Source organism: Rattus norvegicus, chromosome 13 (genome assembly GCF_036323735.1).
Source record: "Rattus norvegicus strain BN/NHsdMcwi chromosome 13, GRCr8, whole genome shotgun sequence".
Classification (NCBI taxonomy): domain Eukaryota; kingdom Metazoa; phylum Chordata; class Mammalia; order Rodentia; family Muridae; genus Rattus; species Rattus norvegicus.
This window is the reverse complement of record NC_086031.1, coordinates 67,436,106-67,452,697: the sequence shown is the minus strand read 5'-3', so window position 1 is coordinate 67,452,697 and position 16,592 is coordinate 67,436,106. Positions and strand designations below refer to the sequence as shown.

At 42.0% G+C, this 16,592-nt stretch overlaps 2 protein-coding genes across 7 annotated transcripts in view; one reads left to right on the top strand and one right to left on the bottom strand.

Annotated features, from left to right (window-relative positions):
* Positions 1-16,592, top strand: part of Ralgdsl1 (ral guanine nucleotide dissociation stimulator like 1) — a 269,618-nt gene that overhangs the window by 1,322 nt on the left and 251,704 nt on the right. The window lies entirely within an intron of this gene.
* On the bottom strand, positions 7,770-15,815 carry Apobec4 (apolipoprotein B mRNA editing enzyme catalytic polypeptide like 4). Of its 2 annotated transcripts, XM_039090965.2 has the most exons (3): positions 15,580-15,815; positions 9,372-9,511; positions 7,770-9,128 (listed from the first exon to the last, which is right to left on the bottom strand). In XM_039090965.2, exon 3 carries the CDS (start codon positions 9,096-9,098, stop codon positions 7,932-7,934), a length of 1,167 nt encoding a protein of 388 aa, XP_038946893.1. In that variant the 5' UTR covers positions 9,099-9,128; positions 9,372-9,511; positions 15,580-15,815; the 3' UTR covers positions 7,770-7,931. The 2 variants fall into 2 exon arrangements, with proteins under 2 accessions (XP_038946893.1, NP_001017492.1); NM_001017492.1 differs by lacking the exon at positions 9,372-9,511 and having other exon boundaries at positions 7,906-9,128; positions 15,580-15,743.

Below are 16,592 nucleotides of genomic sequence, written 5' to 3'. Positions count from 1 at the left end.
AAAAGGAGAAAGATGTGCATGTGTGTGTATGTCTTTCTGTAGAGAGAGCACTGTATGTGAATCCCTTTTCCGTGTGAAGAAGCAATGTGGCACCCCCTCTAGGTATATCATTCAGTTGATAGAAATGACATTTCTTTGATTAACACTCACGGTGTGAGCTAGTAAAAAGCTCTCATGCCTTACGACAGCAAAGGAGAAATTTCTGCCTGCCAGCAGCACTTACTTTAAAAGTCTCCTGCTGAAGTACAAGAACATTGTTATGGTGATGGCATTATGTAACTTAGGATAAAGATTTGTTTAAATTCTTTTTTCTGTTTCAGTTTTGTGTAACTTCCCACAAAAGGTGCATAACATGCTCTTTTAGATGTTAAAGCAGACTGTACTTTTTGTTCTTTTAAATTGAGATTTTCTTTGAAGAGAAAATTAAACACTAGATGCACTGTTGAGTATAGACAGAAAGGAGGATTCAAGAGCTGACACAGCCCTTTCTCAAGCCCTAGTTTTTCCTTTTGTCTTACTCGGAGACACACACACACACACACACACACACACACACACACACACACACACACACACTTGGTCTCTTTAGAACTGGGGAAGAATCCTGAGATAGAAAACAACTTAATGGAACAGTGAAAAATAAAAAAATATTAGTTGTTCAAGGATGTAATTATCTTGATTGCATAGAATTTTGGTCTTCGTGTGGATTGTGTTAAACTTGGCAGTTTTTTTGTTTGTTTGTTTTGTTTTTTTTAATACTGCCTCGCAGTGCTTAGGATGTGGTTATTTTCCAGTTAGAAAAGGTCTAGTATTCTACTCTCTTGAAGATTTTATATTTTTACTGTTACCTATGATACTTCATCACCATCTTAGGCAATTCTATTTTCTTTGGACTTTTCCAAGTGAATAGTTTCATCTTATATAAAGGATTTGCTTGGCTTAAGATGTACTTATGATACAGGTAACTAGGTTATCTGAATTTCCAGAGGGTTATAGCAGCATTTGTAGATCCTTGTTTCTATGATGTCTCAAAAAGCCAAGGATCAGGGCCAGTGAGCTGGTGCAGCTGGTATAGATCCTTGTGGCCAAACCTGAGTTCAGTCACTGGGACCAACGTGGTGGAAGGAGAGAGCCAACTGAAAAATGTGGCTTTGTAGGGGTGTGTGTGTGTGTGTGTGTGTGTGTGTGTGTGTGTGTGTGTGTGTGTGTCTGCATATGTGTGCATATCCCCCTACCCCCATGTATGTTAAGAAGGTCAAAGACCTAATGAGGTTCTCTTATAAGGTCTGTTTTTAGACATCTTAAGCTAAGTACTCTACTTTCTCTCTGCTTTTTTTCTCTCTCACAAATCTTGCTAGTAAATAGTTAAAAGAAGAATTCATTGAGTCCTGGAGCATAGCACTGTTTTTGTTTGTTTGTTTGTTTGTTCTCTCTCTCTCTCTCTCTCTCTCTCTCTCTCTCTCTCTCTCACACACACACACACACGTACACGCACGCAGAGTTAAAATCTTTTAGAAAGCAGAATTTAAAAATTAAAGACAGTATATGTGGATAGCCATTAGGGAATGACACCTGAGATTGACCTCTGGCCTCCACCTGCATTATACACACGTGCATGAGAAGTGATTCCCAGACGTGTATCCGTGTGTGCACACACACAGGCACACCTACATGCACGTGCACCTTCCTCCCCATCACTGTTTGCCATCCCAACTCTTCTGAGGTGTACGGGTATTTGGTATTAAGCACATCTTAACCACGATTCATCATTTTACAGAACTGAACTTCTAGACCCATTAAACAGTAACTCCCCACTTTCTCCCCCCTCTAGCACCAGAAAATCATTTTATTTTATCAGTGACTTATTGGGAAATCATACAAATGAGCTCCTATAGAGCGTGTCTTTTTATGACCTATTGCATTCACTTGATATAGTGTCCTCAGGTTCATTTACTTGTGGCATCTATCAAAATTGCTTTTTTTGGGGCGGGGAAGGCTGAATAACATTCCATTTCATTTTGTTCTTATTTTTAATATTTACTTTATTATTCGTTTATTTGTGTATATGTATATTTTGTATCTATATGCAAGCAAGTGGCAGCAGGAGCCAGAAGGGGGCATCCAGTTCCCTGGGACTGGAGTTACAGATGGTTGTGAGCCTCCATGTGGGTGCTGGGACTCGAACGTGGGTCCTTTGCGAGAACAGCAAGTGCTCTTAATCACTGGGCCATCTCTCCAGCCGTTAACATTCCATTTTACGTAAGAAATGCCACATTTTGTTTACCTACTGTGTGTCAAGGGATATTTGGTTTATTTTCTTACAGCTTTAGGTAATTTGTTACTGTAAATGTGTGTTTATAAATGCTTATGTCTTTACTTTTAGTTTTTAGAGGTTTATACAATGAAGTGAGTTTATATTTGCTTTTTTTCTTTCCTTCTTTTTCTCTTTTTGGAAAAAAAAGTGCTCTTAATTTTAACAAATTTTAAATAAAATGAGTCCACATTCCATTTCCTTTGACTCCCTATTTGGTACAGCATAGAGTCAAATAATCCTGGCAATTTTGACATGTGGTGCCCTGTGAGGGGAAGCAAGGTGAGTTAAAGCCAAAGCTCTGGCATCTAGAGCATCCTGAGAGTCCCCAGCCTGGATCATGCAGGGTACTTGGCTTTCTGAGTCTAGAAGATGGCTCTTGGCTGTATAGTTTGAGCAGAATTACAGAGAAGTCACAAGGAGGTACTGATGGGTACTGGGTTTCCCTGGCATCATATACCATTAGAGAAGCCTGAGGCATAGAACATGGCTCTGGAATCAGACATGGCTTTGACCATCAGCTCAGTCATCAGGTTCCGACTTACTGCTCAGACCGTTACAAGCTCTCTGTGGTACCACCTTTTTATCTGTAAAACAGGTATTATAATAACATCTGTGTCATAGGATTATTGGAGGGATTGAATGAATTAATATATGTGATGGTTTGTATATGCTCGGTCCAGGGAGTGGCACTATTAGAAGAAGGTGTGACCCTGTTGGAGTAGGTGTGGCCTTTTTGGAGTAGGCGTGATGCTATGGGTGTGGGCTTTAAGACCCTCATCCTAGCTGTCTGGAAGCCAGTATTCTGTGGCAGGGCAGCCTTCAGATGAAGATGTAGAACTCTCAGCTCTTCATGCACCATGTTTGCCTGGATGCTGCCATGCTTCTGCCCTGATGATAATGGATTGAACCTGTGAGCCATCCCCAATTAAATGTTTATAAGACTTGCCTTGGTCATGGCGTCTCTTCACAGCAGTAAAACCTTAACTAAGACCATATGTAAGTGTTTAAAATACCTGATGTCCAACTCTCAGAAAATGTTGGCTAGTAATTGTATTGATTAGTGTGAGTTGAGTTGCCATGTGGCTTTCCTAAGAGCCTTGGAGATGAGATAAAAAGGATTATATTCTCTGAGCTTTTTGCTAAACTATATGTACTGTGAGTCAAAAAAGACGCACAGGTCTGGCAAGGTGACTCAGTTGTTAAAGGCTGATGCTCTCAAGCACACACACAGAGTCAAGTCACGTAGCAGGAATGTAAAGAAATAAGATTTACTTTCTTGTCAGGGCATTAAGATTAGACTGTAATTTATTTGAATATCAAGAAAGCTAGATGTGGTGTCTCACACGTGTAACCCCACAGTCAGGAGGCTGGTGGAGGAAGATTGCCTTGTGCTGGAGGCCGCCCTGGGCTACACAGTGACTACTAGGACAACCTGGGGACAGAGTGAGAACTTGTCTCAAACATCATCAACAGCAAATGTCAATAGAAAATCAATATGCAGCCTGGAGAGATGGCTCAGTGGCTAAGAGCACTGGCTTTTCCAGAGGTCCTGAGTTCAGTTCCCAGCAACCACAGGTGGCTTGCAACCATCTGTAATGAGATCTGATGCCCTCTTCTGGTGTGTCTGAAGACAGCGACAGTGTACTTATATAAATAAAAAGAAAAAAAAAGAAAAAAAAAAAGAAAATATGCTAGACACAACAGGAATCAGTTACAGACTATGTTGTCTCTTATAGGCTTCATCTACCCAGAAACTTCCGGAGACAGAAAGCCTTGCACACACCTCATTATTTTATCCCCATGACAGATGACTGTATCCTACAAGTGCACAGACATTTAACTCATAGAGTCATTCTAACCCAGCAAGCTTCTGATGATAATATGCTTGAGGAGCATAAGCTCTTACTGTATAAGTGGGATGATTTAAATATTGAATGTATATCCAGTTGTATGTCCGACTAGAAATCAATTTACTAGCTGTCTTTACATGTCAGTCTTAGGAGCTTTGTAATTCTGTCTACTGCTGACCTAAATCCATTCTTCTTGTGTTGACCACATATGACATAATTGGGCCTACAGAGGTGAGAGTCAGACTCCGAGGCAGATGAAGGTAGTGCCCTTCTCCTCACCTTCATTTGTTTTCTGGGTTATACCCATGTCTTTTCTCAGACCTGTCTCACTGACTGATTTAGTTTGTTCACTTCTATTTTATATTTTTGGAATTTGCTTTTGTGGGGTGGCAGTGATTTTTTTTTTCCTGAGACAATGTTTCTCTGTGTAGCCTTGGCTGCCCCGGAGTTCTCCATGTAGATCAGGCCGACCTTGAACTCACAGAGATCCACCTGTCTCTGCCTTGAGTGTTGGGATCAAAGGCTTGTGCCACCAAGCCTGACTGGTAGTGCTATTCTTCTTCTTTTTTTTTTTTTTTAAAGATTTCTTTATTTATTATATATGAGTATGCTGTAGCTGTCTTCAGACACACCAGAAGAGGGCATCAGATCTCATTATAGATGGTTGTGAGCCACCATATGGTTGCTGGGATTTGAACTCAGGACGTCTGGGAGAGCACTCAGTGCTCTTAACCACTGAGCAATCTTTCCAGTCCTGGTAGTGCTATTCTTAAACATTACCATTGCCAGTTTGTTGAAGAGAGTCAGAGCATCTAAATTTGTCTGCCTGCCTGCCCCACCCCCTCATTCTCTGGACCATCCATCCATGACCAGGAGCCCTCTGTGCAATGAGTGACTGAGACACATCATTGTGTATAAGAACTCACTCCTTGGAAACATTGCTTTGCTGTATATTTTCTTCAAGCAGGCAGAGTTCAAAAGTTCCTTAAAGATGAGTTATGTCAGGAATGTAGCTGAGTTGGGAGAGTGCTTGCCTCGCACACACAAGGCCCTGAGCTCAATATTGAGTACCCCAGAAACTGGTATAGTGGTGCTTGGGAGGTAGAGGTGGGGATATCAGGAGTTCAAGACTATTCTTGCTCTAACTCTTGCTTTTACAGATTAATAGATTACTTTAAATTACTTTTCTTCTGTTTTCGAAAAGGTCTCCATGCCGTGGGACCTTAAAACCCAGCACTTGGGAGGCAGAGAGATGGAGAGACAGAGGCAGAGACAGATGGATCTCTGAGTTTGAGGACAGCCTGGTCGCTACAGATTGAGTTCTAGGACGGCCACGGCTACACAGAGAAACCCTGTCTGGAACAAATAGACAAACAAACAAACACACAAACTCACCAACTTACTACATGGCCCACATGCAGCTAAGGCCATGTATTTTCTTTATAGTATTGGCTTGAACTTGTGAGCTGCCATCCACCTTCCTTTTCTGCATTGCAGGCCTATGTAATTAGTATAAAATTGTAGTTTCCTATAGTTTCAGCATTTCTTCTCTTGCTATATACTGATGACATACAAAGTCATAGACTCAGACTCTGTACACTTTGTAACCTGAGGGGTGCTGTGGTCTACTTCACCACTTTGAAGACTGGTTTTGTGGCAATGATTTTATCTTTTTAATTTGGCAGAAGTGCTAGGGACTCAAATCCAGGGCCTTGTCGTGTTAGGCACATACTGTGGAGTTAGACTGTCAGCCACTAGCCCTCTCCATAATCAGAAATGCCAAATTCTGTATACTGGCGTCTTTTTTTCCAAACATAGTATTCCAATTTATGGACATAGGCTTTCATAATTTAATAATAAACTTCAATGTATCTCTAAGAATAATAATTACTCTATGCCTGTGATAAAATTATATTCCATTACTTTGATCCAAATCTGTAGGTTAAAGACAAATTTTCTTTAAAGATTTTGTTCATGTTTATTTAAGTCACAAGGCAGTTTTTTCTTCGTTATCTCTTTCTCTGCCTTCATGGGATACTGTGGGATTTAATGTTAATATTAGCATATTACCTTACTAAGGTAGCATGGCTTTATATAGAGAGCTTACAGAGTCAGCTTTGACTATATGAATATGAGATAGGAATTTGCATATGAATGTACTGTTTTCTATAGCATCTATTTACATATTTCCAAGGGAGAAATGAAGCAGCACATGTGTATTATATATAGGCAAAGCAATTTTATTTAAGTGGCTTTTTAAAGTAATTTTATTTAAGAGGGTTAATCAAAGAAAATTTCTTTTAAAAAGTATATTTTGAAGAATTTTTTAAAAAGATTTATTCATTTATTATATATAAGTACACTGTAGCTGTCTTCAGATACACCAGAAGAGGGCATCGGATCTCTTTACAGATGGCTGTGAGCCACCATGTGGTTGCTGGGAATTGAACTCAGGACCTCTGGAAGAGCAGTCAGTACTCTTAACCACTGAGCCATCTCTCCAGACCTACCTATTTTGAAGAATTTAAGTGAATGTACAAATATATATTGGCAAAGAAGTAGTCAGAAAAATGGAGAAAATACATATATATTTTGCACTGTAGTAGAAGAAGGGTAATGATAACAGACACAACTAAAGATATCCCATTGGCAGTGACTCAACAGGCAGAGAGGATAGGGGCATTGGCGAGGAGTGACAGGCGGGTGACTGGTGATGGAGAGTCAGCTGGGCTGCCCACATTTTGAGGGGCTATTGTGCTGTATGTCACAGTCACAGAAGAAAGCGAAGATTAAGAAGGAGGAAGAAAAGGGGGGGGGGGAGAGAGGGAGAGAGAGAGAGAGAGAGAGAGAGAGAGAGAGAGAGAGAGAGAGAATGGACTTGAGTCCTTGACTGATTTAGGGTGCCCTATAGGAAATTGCTGTCTTGATGGATAGAAAATAAAGAACCTTGGAAGCCATTAAGAGTTTGGAGTGGAGTGGAGTGGAGTTTGGTATGGTGGAGGACACCTTTGAGAGTCGCACACATCGTCCTGCCTCCACGATCTACTTGGGAGAGAATGTTCTGAGTCAGAAAGATTAAACGGAGAAGCTGGCTAGGTTTCAAAAAAAAAAATCAATTTTTGTAGCCATATGTAGTCAATTTGCAGAAGGGCTTTTACCTACACAAAGCAATTTTGAATCATTTTAGAAAAAATAACCTATCCAAAAGTCTTTTAGCCATGGTCAACAATCAATGCCCAATTACCGCCGTGCTCACGAGACGGCACTTAATGTTAGGAACCTCAGCTGTTCTCTAATTTTGGTGTGTTTTTATACTGAAACCAATTTAGTGCTTTTTGGGAAGGATGATGTGGGTAGGCTAGAGTAGTAACACCTTTTTTGTCTTAAAACATTTATTTTGGGGCTGGAGAGATGTGCTGTTGGTTAAGAGCACTGGCTGCTCTTCCAGAGGACCTGGGTTCTATTCCCAGCACTCAGATGGCAGCTTACGATCACCTGTAACTCCAGTCTCAGGAGATCTGATGTCCTCTTCTGGCCTCCCAGGGCCAGATGCACGTGATGCACAGACACACATGCAAGCAAAATAATCATACACATACAAATAATAAAGTTAAAAACCATTTATTTTATGACTATCAATTTCAGAAAGAGATGAAGCTGTTTATGACAATTTTGGATTATGTTGAAAATAGTACCAATTATCGGAGTTGTTATAATAGGTTTTTCTTTTTTTCTTTTTTCTTTTTTTACACCAATTTATCCCCATCTTAGACAGACCAGGAAGAGAGAATTCCAATTTTTTTTTGTTCCCTCTCCAGTAAATGGCAGATGTTTGACTTGATAAATAGAGTCTGTTTCTTCCATTTGCTTTTGTTCGTTTCATTTGCCTCTTGGCTACGTGTAGACCCCTTCCTAGCCTCCTCCTTCTTCACTGGCCTGCCCGAGGGAGATTTCCTTAGGGCTTTGACCTTGGAGGCTGACAGTTGAAGCGTATTCAGGTGCCTTACCACGGTCCTGGGTTTCTGTGGACTTGGATTCACATGGATTGGTGGTAGGTCTCTGTAAGGCACCAACATGAAAACCGCCGGAGTCCTGCAGTCCTGACTCATGTCGGGTTGCCATTGGGCAGGAGTGGTATTGTGTAAGGGCTGGTTTTCAGAGGCTGCCCAGACTTTTTGGTCCTGATTCTCTTTTTGCCAACTGTGAAGAGCATCAGTGAAGTAAGGCTTCACTTCTGTGATGCAGTTGATTTCATAAGCGTTATACCTGTCAGTCAGGGTCCTCCCAGCTGTAAAGGGCCGCACAGCAGTCAGCCCTTCAGAGATGCCACTAACAAATGTTTCAAGAATAGACTGCCAAATGCCACCACTTATTGCACTCAAAGTGACCTGGGGCCATAAGCTGGCCAGGCCCCGAAGAGCCTCACGGTTCCATGCTGAGGTAGGAAATTGATTCTCAGTATGATAGAGCTGAGAAAAGAAAACGCTGAGGGTGACTTCTGGATAGTTCATCAGGAAGTTGTACATTTTGCTGATGCAGCAGTGGTTAGCCTCGTCACAAGGGGAGTTGTTGGAATACAGAATGATATGTCTGATGTTGCTGTCATGGAATATGAGTGAGTCCAGGTAGCCATCCCTCTCAAAGAGCATTGATTCTGGGTGGGTGTGACTCCCAGTGCAGTTGCTAGCAAGGCCCTTTTGTATCAGGTTCCCGGAGGAACTTCTCAGTTCATAAAATGTGAGGTGTTTTGTTTGAGGGTATGTTGACCATGGGAATCCAAAAGTTTGATGAAATTCTGTGTAGGGAACTCTCGCTTCCTCACCTGTCCGGATGTGGTAAGGACAGTTAGTGCAATTTAGAGAGACGCTTAGCCAGTAGTAAGGTTTGACTATTGTTCCACTGTGGGTTAGATACTCCTCATACAGTGGCTCCATTGCTGGTTGTGTTATCTTCTAGCTGCAGATCTGAACAAGGAAGAGAAATTACACATACAACTAAAGCAGGGACACAGAAGACAATGCGTACCTTTACCAAGCTCTGTTTCCTCAAGGAATCTAGCACAATTGCACGGTCTCTAGCAAAGTGCATTGTAGCCTGAAAGTGAGGCATGTGAGTAGATTATAGAGTTCACAATTCCATTTTCCTCACTGAGGCTCTGGTAGGTGGTGGTGGGAGAGACTAAAGAGAAATGCAGAATACAGCTGTACCTGTCCTCCATGTCTGTGGAGCAAACGGGCTAACAAGTAAGTTCTAGAAACAAACTGCCTGCATTGAAGGCTGAAATGTTCCACTTCCCAACTCCGTGGTTGGTATAAGTCCTTTAGCCTTTGGCGCACAGCTTCCGTGTCTGCAAAGGCAATCATAAGACCTACTCATAAGGTTGTCTTGGGAGTGGGTAATGCACACATAGTAAATGCCAAACGCTTTACTGTGAACCAGACACCATTCAACCAACATTTGCTCTTAGGGGCCACAGTCCAAGTCCCATGTCACCTTGGTGGTTCCTGTGTGTGAAAGCCCAAAGAAACAACCAGGCTTCTTGTTGTTCGTGATTTCTTCCTTTGATTCTTTTTTTTTTTTCTTTTCTTTTTTTCGGAGCTGGGGACCGAACCTAGGGCCTTGCGCTTGCTTGCTAGGCAAGTGCTCTACCACTGAGCCAAATCCCCAACCCCCTTCCTTTGATTCTTATCTGAATGTGGTAGTAGCTGATATATGGGACATGGGTTCCAAGTGTGCTTGACTTCAAAAGGCAAAACGAGCTGTTTCCGAAAACTATGGCAGTAAGTTGAAGATGCTATCCTTTTAGAACTGGCTCTTTGGGTCAGTGTTGCTCAAGGTCAGAGACTTCTAGATGTACCGCTTGTATAGTGTTTGACTAGTGGGCACAAATATGCTCACATTGGAGGGTTTATTTTTAATTGGTGGGCCTTGTTAGAGGGGTTTCAAAAATTACTAAAATGGAAATAGCATTGTTTCTTTAGAATCTAGAAAAGCAGTAGTGGGGTTGGGGATTTGGCTCAGTGGTAGAGTGCTTACCTAGGTAAGCGCAAGGTCATGGGTTCGGTCCCCAGCCCCGGGGGGAAAAAAAAAAAAGAAAAATAGAAAAGCAGTAGTACCTGGGTTGTTGAGATCCTCAGATAATGGCTATTAAAAATATTTGTCAAATTATTATTTTTTTACCTAGGGCATTAAGATATAGTTGTTGGGGCTGGAGAGATCGCTCAGCAATGAAAAGCACTAACTCTCTTCTAGAGGCCCTGAGTTCAATCCCAGCAACCACATGGTGGCTCACAACCAACTGTAATAAGATCCGATGCCCTCTTCTGGTTTGTCTGAAGAGAGTGACAGTGTACTCACATACATAAAATAAATACATTTTTAAAAAATATAGTAGTTAAGGCATTTTAAACTATTGTATAAGTTCCACGTGTTTTTTGTAGAGAACAAGTGCATGTACAGAAAAGAGCAAAAGCTTACCAGTTTGTACCTACTTATATTATAATTACTGATATAGGCCTGTTCTCTCAGCCTCGCTCTCTCTCTCTCTCTCTCTCTCTCTCTCTATATATATATATATATATATATATATATATATATATATATATATATTCTGTGCATCACAGGTCGTGTTTTATACCCTTATTTCAAGTGTGCTTGCCTTCAAAAGGCAAAATGAGCTGCTTCTGAAACTATGGCAGTAAGCTGAAGATGCTATCCTTTTAGAATTGGCTCGTTGAGTCAGTTTTGCTCATGGAACCGCTACTTTTCTATATTCTAAAGAAACAATATATTAAGGCCCACCAATTAAGAATATAGTGCATGTTATGATTTTCCTGTTATTAAAATTACTTCAAAAATGTTTATGGTTATTTATAATTCTACTATATAACTATACAATTCCATATTCTTGACTCTTAAATACTAACAGTATTTTGGTGAATATATTTTTTTAAAGCATTCTTTTTTTTAAGATTTATTCATTTATTATATATAAGTACACTGTAGCTGTCTTCAGACACACCAGAAGAGGGCATCATATCTCTTTACAGATGGTTGTGAGCCACCATGTGGTTGCTGGGAATTGAACTCAGGACCTCTGGAAGAGTAGTCGGGTACTCTTAACCGCTGAGCCATCTCTCCAGCCGAATATTTTTATAAGTAAATAATTTCTATGTCTTATTCCTTTCCTTTAATATAGATTAAGTCATAGTATCAGGCTAGGAAACTTTTTTCCTAGAAAGACTGATTAATCTTACTGAGTCCCAGTGGTCATCATCCCGATTTGCCCACCTGAGAAGTGTGCACCGCTGTGGTTTGGCTGCTGTAAAGCACACCCGTTCTCTCGTGCTCCTGGACATACTCCGCCTGCTTATTGGCCTACAGCATTCATTTTTCTATGAACTAGTCTTAATCCCTTACCTTCTTTTAAACCTAATGTTTTCCTTATCGATTTGCAGGAGCTTTTTATGCATCAAGAATCTTAATGTCTGTCATTGCTTAAAAAGAAAGATTGCAGAGATGGCTCAGTGGTTAAGAGTACTTACCTCTCTTACAGAGGGCACAGGATTGGTTCCTAGTACCCATGTGGTGCCTCACGACTGGAACTCCAGCTCCGGGCGGGTGTGACATCTTCTGACCTCTTTGGGCACCAAGCATACATGTGGTGCATATATATATATATGTGTGTGTGTGTGTGTGTGTGTGTGTGTGTGTGTGTGTGTGTGTGTGTAGAAAAAACACTTGTACATATAAAATAAATAAATCTTTAAAAATATTTTATCTAGTTTATAGAGGCATTTGATTATGTTTGTGCTTTATTTTTAAATTTATTTTCTGTTTTATTATACAGGGTTATAAAAGGCCATTTTATTGCAAGCATTTAATATATTTTGAGCATTCCCCCAATGTTGTTATTTAATTGCACTAAATTCTACAGTTTATGTGGTAGTGGTGAGTCTTTACTTTGTGATTAATTTTTCTTATTATACCAAGAAAAGCCTTTTTTGTTAAGCATGATTAAATAGTTCTCATGCTTTTTACAATATTTATTGATTGATCAGTAATGTTACTGGGGAAGCGCTATCATGAATGATCTCCAACCCTTTTTCAGATTCTAGTTATTGGAGGGGTTGCAGATAGACAACAAAACGTCCTATAGCTTTAGGTTGGCCTTGAAGCTGATTGTACCAGGAGTGACCTTGAATTCCTGATGGCCTTTGAACTGCTTCAGCTCCTGGCTGCCCAGGCACTGTGACTGTGGGCATCCATCATCTTTCCAGGACCCACTTTCTTTAAAAAAAAATTGCTATAGAGTATCATTAAGTGGTCCCTGTTGGCCTTGAATTGATGTGGTCAAGGCTAACCTTGAATTTGTAATCCTCCTGCCTCAGCCCCCTGAGTTCCTGAGTAGTGGAGATTACAGATGTGCACCCCAGGTGCAGCTTAGTATTTATGGCTTTGCTGTTTATGTATAACCGTGCCCAGACAGCAAAGTAGGTAAGGCAGAAAATACAAATCAGGTAAACTGATCATTTCTTCAAAATGTATTTTCACTTAGACTTTAAAAATCAAAAAACGTGTTTGCTTCAGTGACCTCACAACTGAGCTTTATTGTTCTCTCTCATATGAAAACATTTTGAAGCTCTGTCTTCCCAGCTTACTGCAGTCATTTTCCTTCTGTGTGTTATGTGTGTACATGTGTTCAGCTGTGCATACTCCTGTGGAGGTCAAAGATTGACTTCACATATTTTTCTTTCTCTGTTTTTTTCTTGCTTGCTTGTGTGGTTCTCTGAGACAGGGTTTCTCTGTGTAGCCCTAGCTGTCTTGGAACTCCATCTGTAGACCAGACCCAGCCTCGAGCTTAGAGCTCCACCTGTCTCTGCCCAACAAGTGCTGGGATTAAAGGTGTGTGGCCCCTCCCCCTTCTTTATTGATCTGATTTTTTTAAGGCAGGCTCTCTCCCAGTACTTAAAGCTTGTGGTTTCTACAATTTCTGCTGGGTTGGCTAGCCACATTTCCCAGGGATATGACTGTCCTTGCCTTCCACCGAGACCCAGGTTCACTTTCATGGCTCTACACATAAGTCTTAGGGATTCAGGCAAGCACTTTACCCACTGAGCTATTTCTCCAGCAGTCTGACTGTGAAGTTCAAATAAGCTCAGACACTGCTTTATCTCATCAGACAGAACCTGTGGATTTCCTTTGGGAATCGCGTCCTGAGTGACAAATGTTTAAGAGCTTCAGTGTGGATCTGGTATGGGGTATGGCTTTGTTTACGCTGCCATTTTCAGTGGCTAATGGCCCTGCGGCAGCTCTGGCTCCTGGACTTTAGACAGTAGTATTTGTTTGTTTTAATTAGGTCTCACTATGTTGTTCCTGCTGGCCTGGCACCTGCCATATACACCGGGCTGGCTTTGAACTTATCGAGGTCTCCCTGCCTCTGCCTCCTGAGTGTGGGGATTAAAGATGTGTGCCACAGCTGGCCTACGTTGTAGAGTCCTTCGTCTCTGAAGTTACTTTAACCCACAGGATTGAGTGTTTGCCTCAGCTTCCTCGTTGGGACTGCATTTTCAGGATGTAACTGAATTCCTTCAAGGCTTCCTGTTCTTGGGATGGCTTTGCTTCAGGACGCTGGTTCTAGCCCTGGGCAAAGGACAGATGTCTTGGAACCTAGGACTATTTCCTGCTGATCTTGCTTGTCAGTTCGCCCTGACTTCCTCTGCCAAACTCATCAGTCTGCTGTGAACTCATCAGAAGCTTGTGAAGCCTAAGCCTGATTTTGTATCCTTAAGTATTGTGCCTTTCATGTGGCTCACTGCTGAGTGACACTTAGCTCACTACTCCCAATTACAGTCTCAGTTTACCGGAGAAAAATGCTGTGCCACAATATGAGTGAAAAAAAAGAAAGGCTTACAAGATGGTTTTGTGGTATGTATAACAAACACGTCAGAAAGACGCAGGGGCCAGGGAGATGACTGCACTCGAGTGTGCACGTGCGTGCGTGCGTATGTGTGAAGGGCTTGCTGTGCAAAGGAAGGACTGAGTTTGGCTCTCCAGAACCCACATAAAAGCATGGCAGCCTATTTGTCATCCTCCATCAAGGGAGATGAGAGAATCTTGGCACAAGATGGCCTGCCAGACTATAGACTTCGGGTTTAGCGAGAGAGCCTATCTCAGAAAATAAAGGTGAGGAGCAATGGAGAATGAGTGTAGAGGTCAGCCTCAGGCCTCCACATTCTTGTACACACAGATGCACATACACCCCACCACATGCTCACAGTATGAACAGGTACACACAGGCATGCTCTGCACATACACTTAGAACAGACCGGAGGGATACTGATGCCGCCAGCAATCGGAAGATAAACAGATACAGATGAAGTTTTCTTCTTTATGTATCAGTGTTTTGTTCCATAAATGATAGGAAAGTATCACGAGGGCCTTTTCTACCCTTGTTATTAGTTTTGGAGATGGTGTTTGGAACTAAGAATATGGTGACCCATGACTGCCATTAGGAAAGCAAGATACCCTTAGTCTTTTTTTTTTTTTTTTCTTTTCTTTTTTCGGAGCTGGGGACCGAACCCAGGGCCTTGTGGTTGCTCTACCACTGATCTAAATCCCCAACCCTCTACCCTTAGTCTTTTACAGTAAAGGCAGCTCCTGATTACCTTCCCAAACACCGTTCTTCTACTCCCTCCTGCCTGTGTCTCAGCCTTGGGCAGACACAGCATATTACTGACGGAAAGGTGATCTCTATGACCAATGACTTTGGATAAATGAGAGGGCACCTCGTTTTTCTTAATGGCTTCTCTGTGACAGCTATCTGAGGTTCTCTACTGGAGTCTTCTCTTTTTCTAGAGTCTTTCTGGGTTGTCCTTTCAGAGCCTGCTCTGAAGGAAAGAGCACCATTCCCTTTAAGGTTTTATAGAACTCAGGGTTTATTGTATGAATTTGTTACAGATTAGTCTCACATCAATACTTTTTATTGTCTCTTTGTTCTTCCCTATCCAGGTGGCTCAGGGCTACCTCAGCAGCCTTGACTCACAAGTCAAGTGGGTTCTGATTTGTGTCCCTGGCTACTTGTGTAACTACTGCTCCCCACTCCATGTGCCTTGCCTGTGTTTGATACATAAATGTTGCCCTCTGAAGAGCAGATTTGTTGGTAGTAAGCAGGAGAGATGTGGGGAGTCCAGTGGTGAGTGGCCCTGGCCTGTGGCTGTGGGAGGACACACTTCCTCCTTTCAACATAAAGGAGCACACAGGGAGGACAGACTGCTCCTGCTTCAGCTAGCTGGGATCGAGGGAGCGCTGCTAAGGCACAGTTCACATTGGAGTGGTTGGAGAATGGAGTTTGCCCTTCCCAATCCGTGCGCAATCTGCTCAGAGCTAAAAACAACTGTTAGCAGTTATAATTACCAGCTTTGTCTCCAGGCTTGGATCACAGCAGGTGTCAGAGGTACTGGGCCACATCCTTTGTCTCCTTCAAGCCCCGTGCCTGGCTTCCTGTAGTTCAGAGGGCACCTGTGCCATCCAGACTCACCTCCCCTGCCATGGCAGGACTCCTTTGCCGTCTCGATTAGTAGTTTTCCTGGCCCAAGTTAGTCCTTGCTGAGGTGTGGCTGCCTCTAAGAACACTGTTGAATTGGTGCCATGGTAACGTTTGGAAAGTAGCTACTGCTAGGATACGGCTCTGACACTTATTACTTTATTTGCATATCAAACCACCTGTTCCAAAGATGAAAATACACACGCCCGCTTACTTACTGCAGCCCGGATAAAAGGGCAATATCTGTTTACATTCATGCATTGCGTCTTTTCCCCTTGTGACAGTACGAATCAAGCCTCAGGTCCTCTTCTCAGCATCTTCTCACATGTAGAATAGAATCCCGGCTTGGTCTGTGCAGTAGCTAGGGGCCATCTGTGACACCGAGCTGCACTGGCTTCAGAAACAGAGCAAGGAGAGCAAGTTTGGACAAACAGACCCTTACTCGACAGAGGGGCTTTTTTTTTTTTTTTTTTTTTTTTTTTTGGTAACATTTAAAAGAACATTTATTTTGTGTGAGAGTTTTCCCCTGCTTGTTTGCATATCAATGCAGTATCAGAGGAAGCCAGAAGAGTATGTCTGAACTCCTAGAACTGGACTTAAAAACCATTACAAGTCATCATATGGATGGCGGGAGCTGAACTCAGGTCCTCTGCAAGAGCAATGAGTGCTTTTAACTTGTGAGCCATCTCTTCAGCCCCAAAGGGGGCTGTTTGATTCTGGCAAACACAACTTATGGAAAGTGCTGTCATTTCCATCCTCTAAGAGGTTCCCTGGGAAACTCACACTACCTGTGTGTGTTGCTCTCTTCATTTTAAGACAGTGTTGCTTTTACTGCCCAGCCTTTCTCTCTTCATCCTTCTCCACTCTTTCCCTGGCCTCATCT

Excerpts from the sequence above, each read along its gene's own strand:
- Apobec4 (XM_039090965.2), bottom strand. The coding sequence starts at position 9,098 with ATGGAGCCACTGTATGAGGAGTATCTAACCCACAGTGGAACAATAGTC.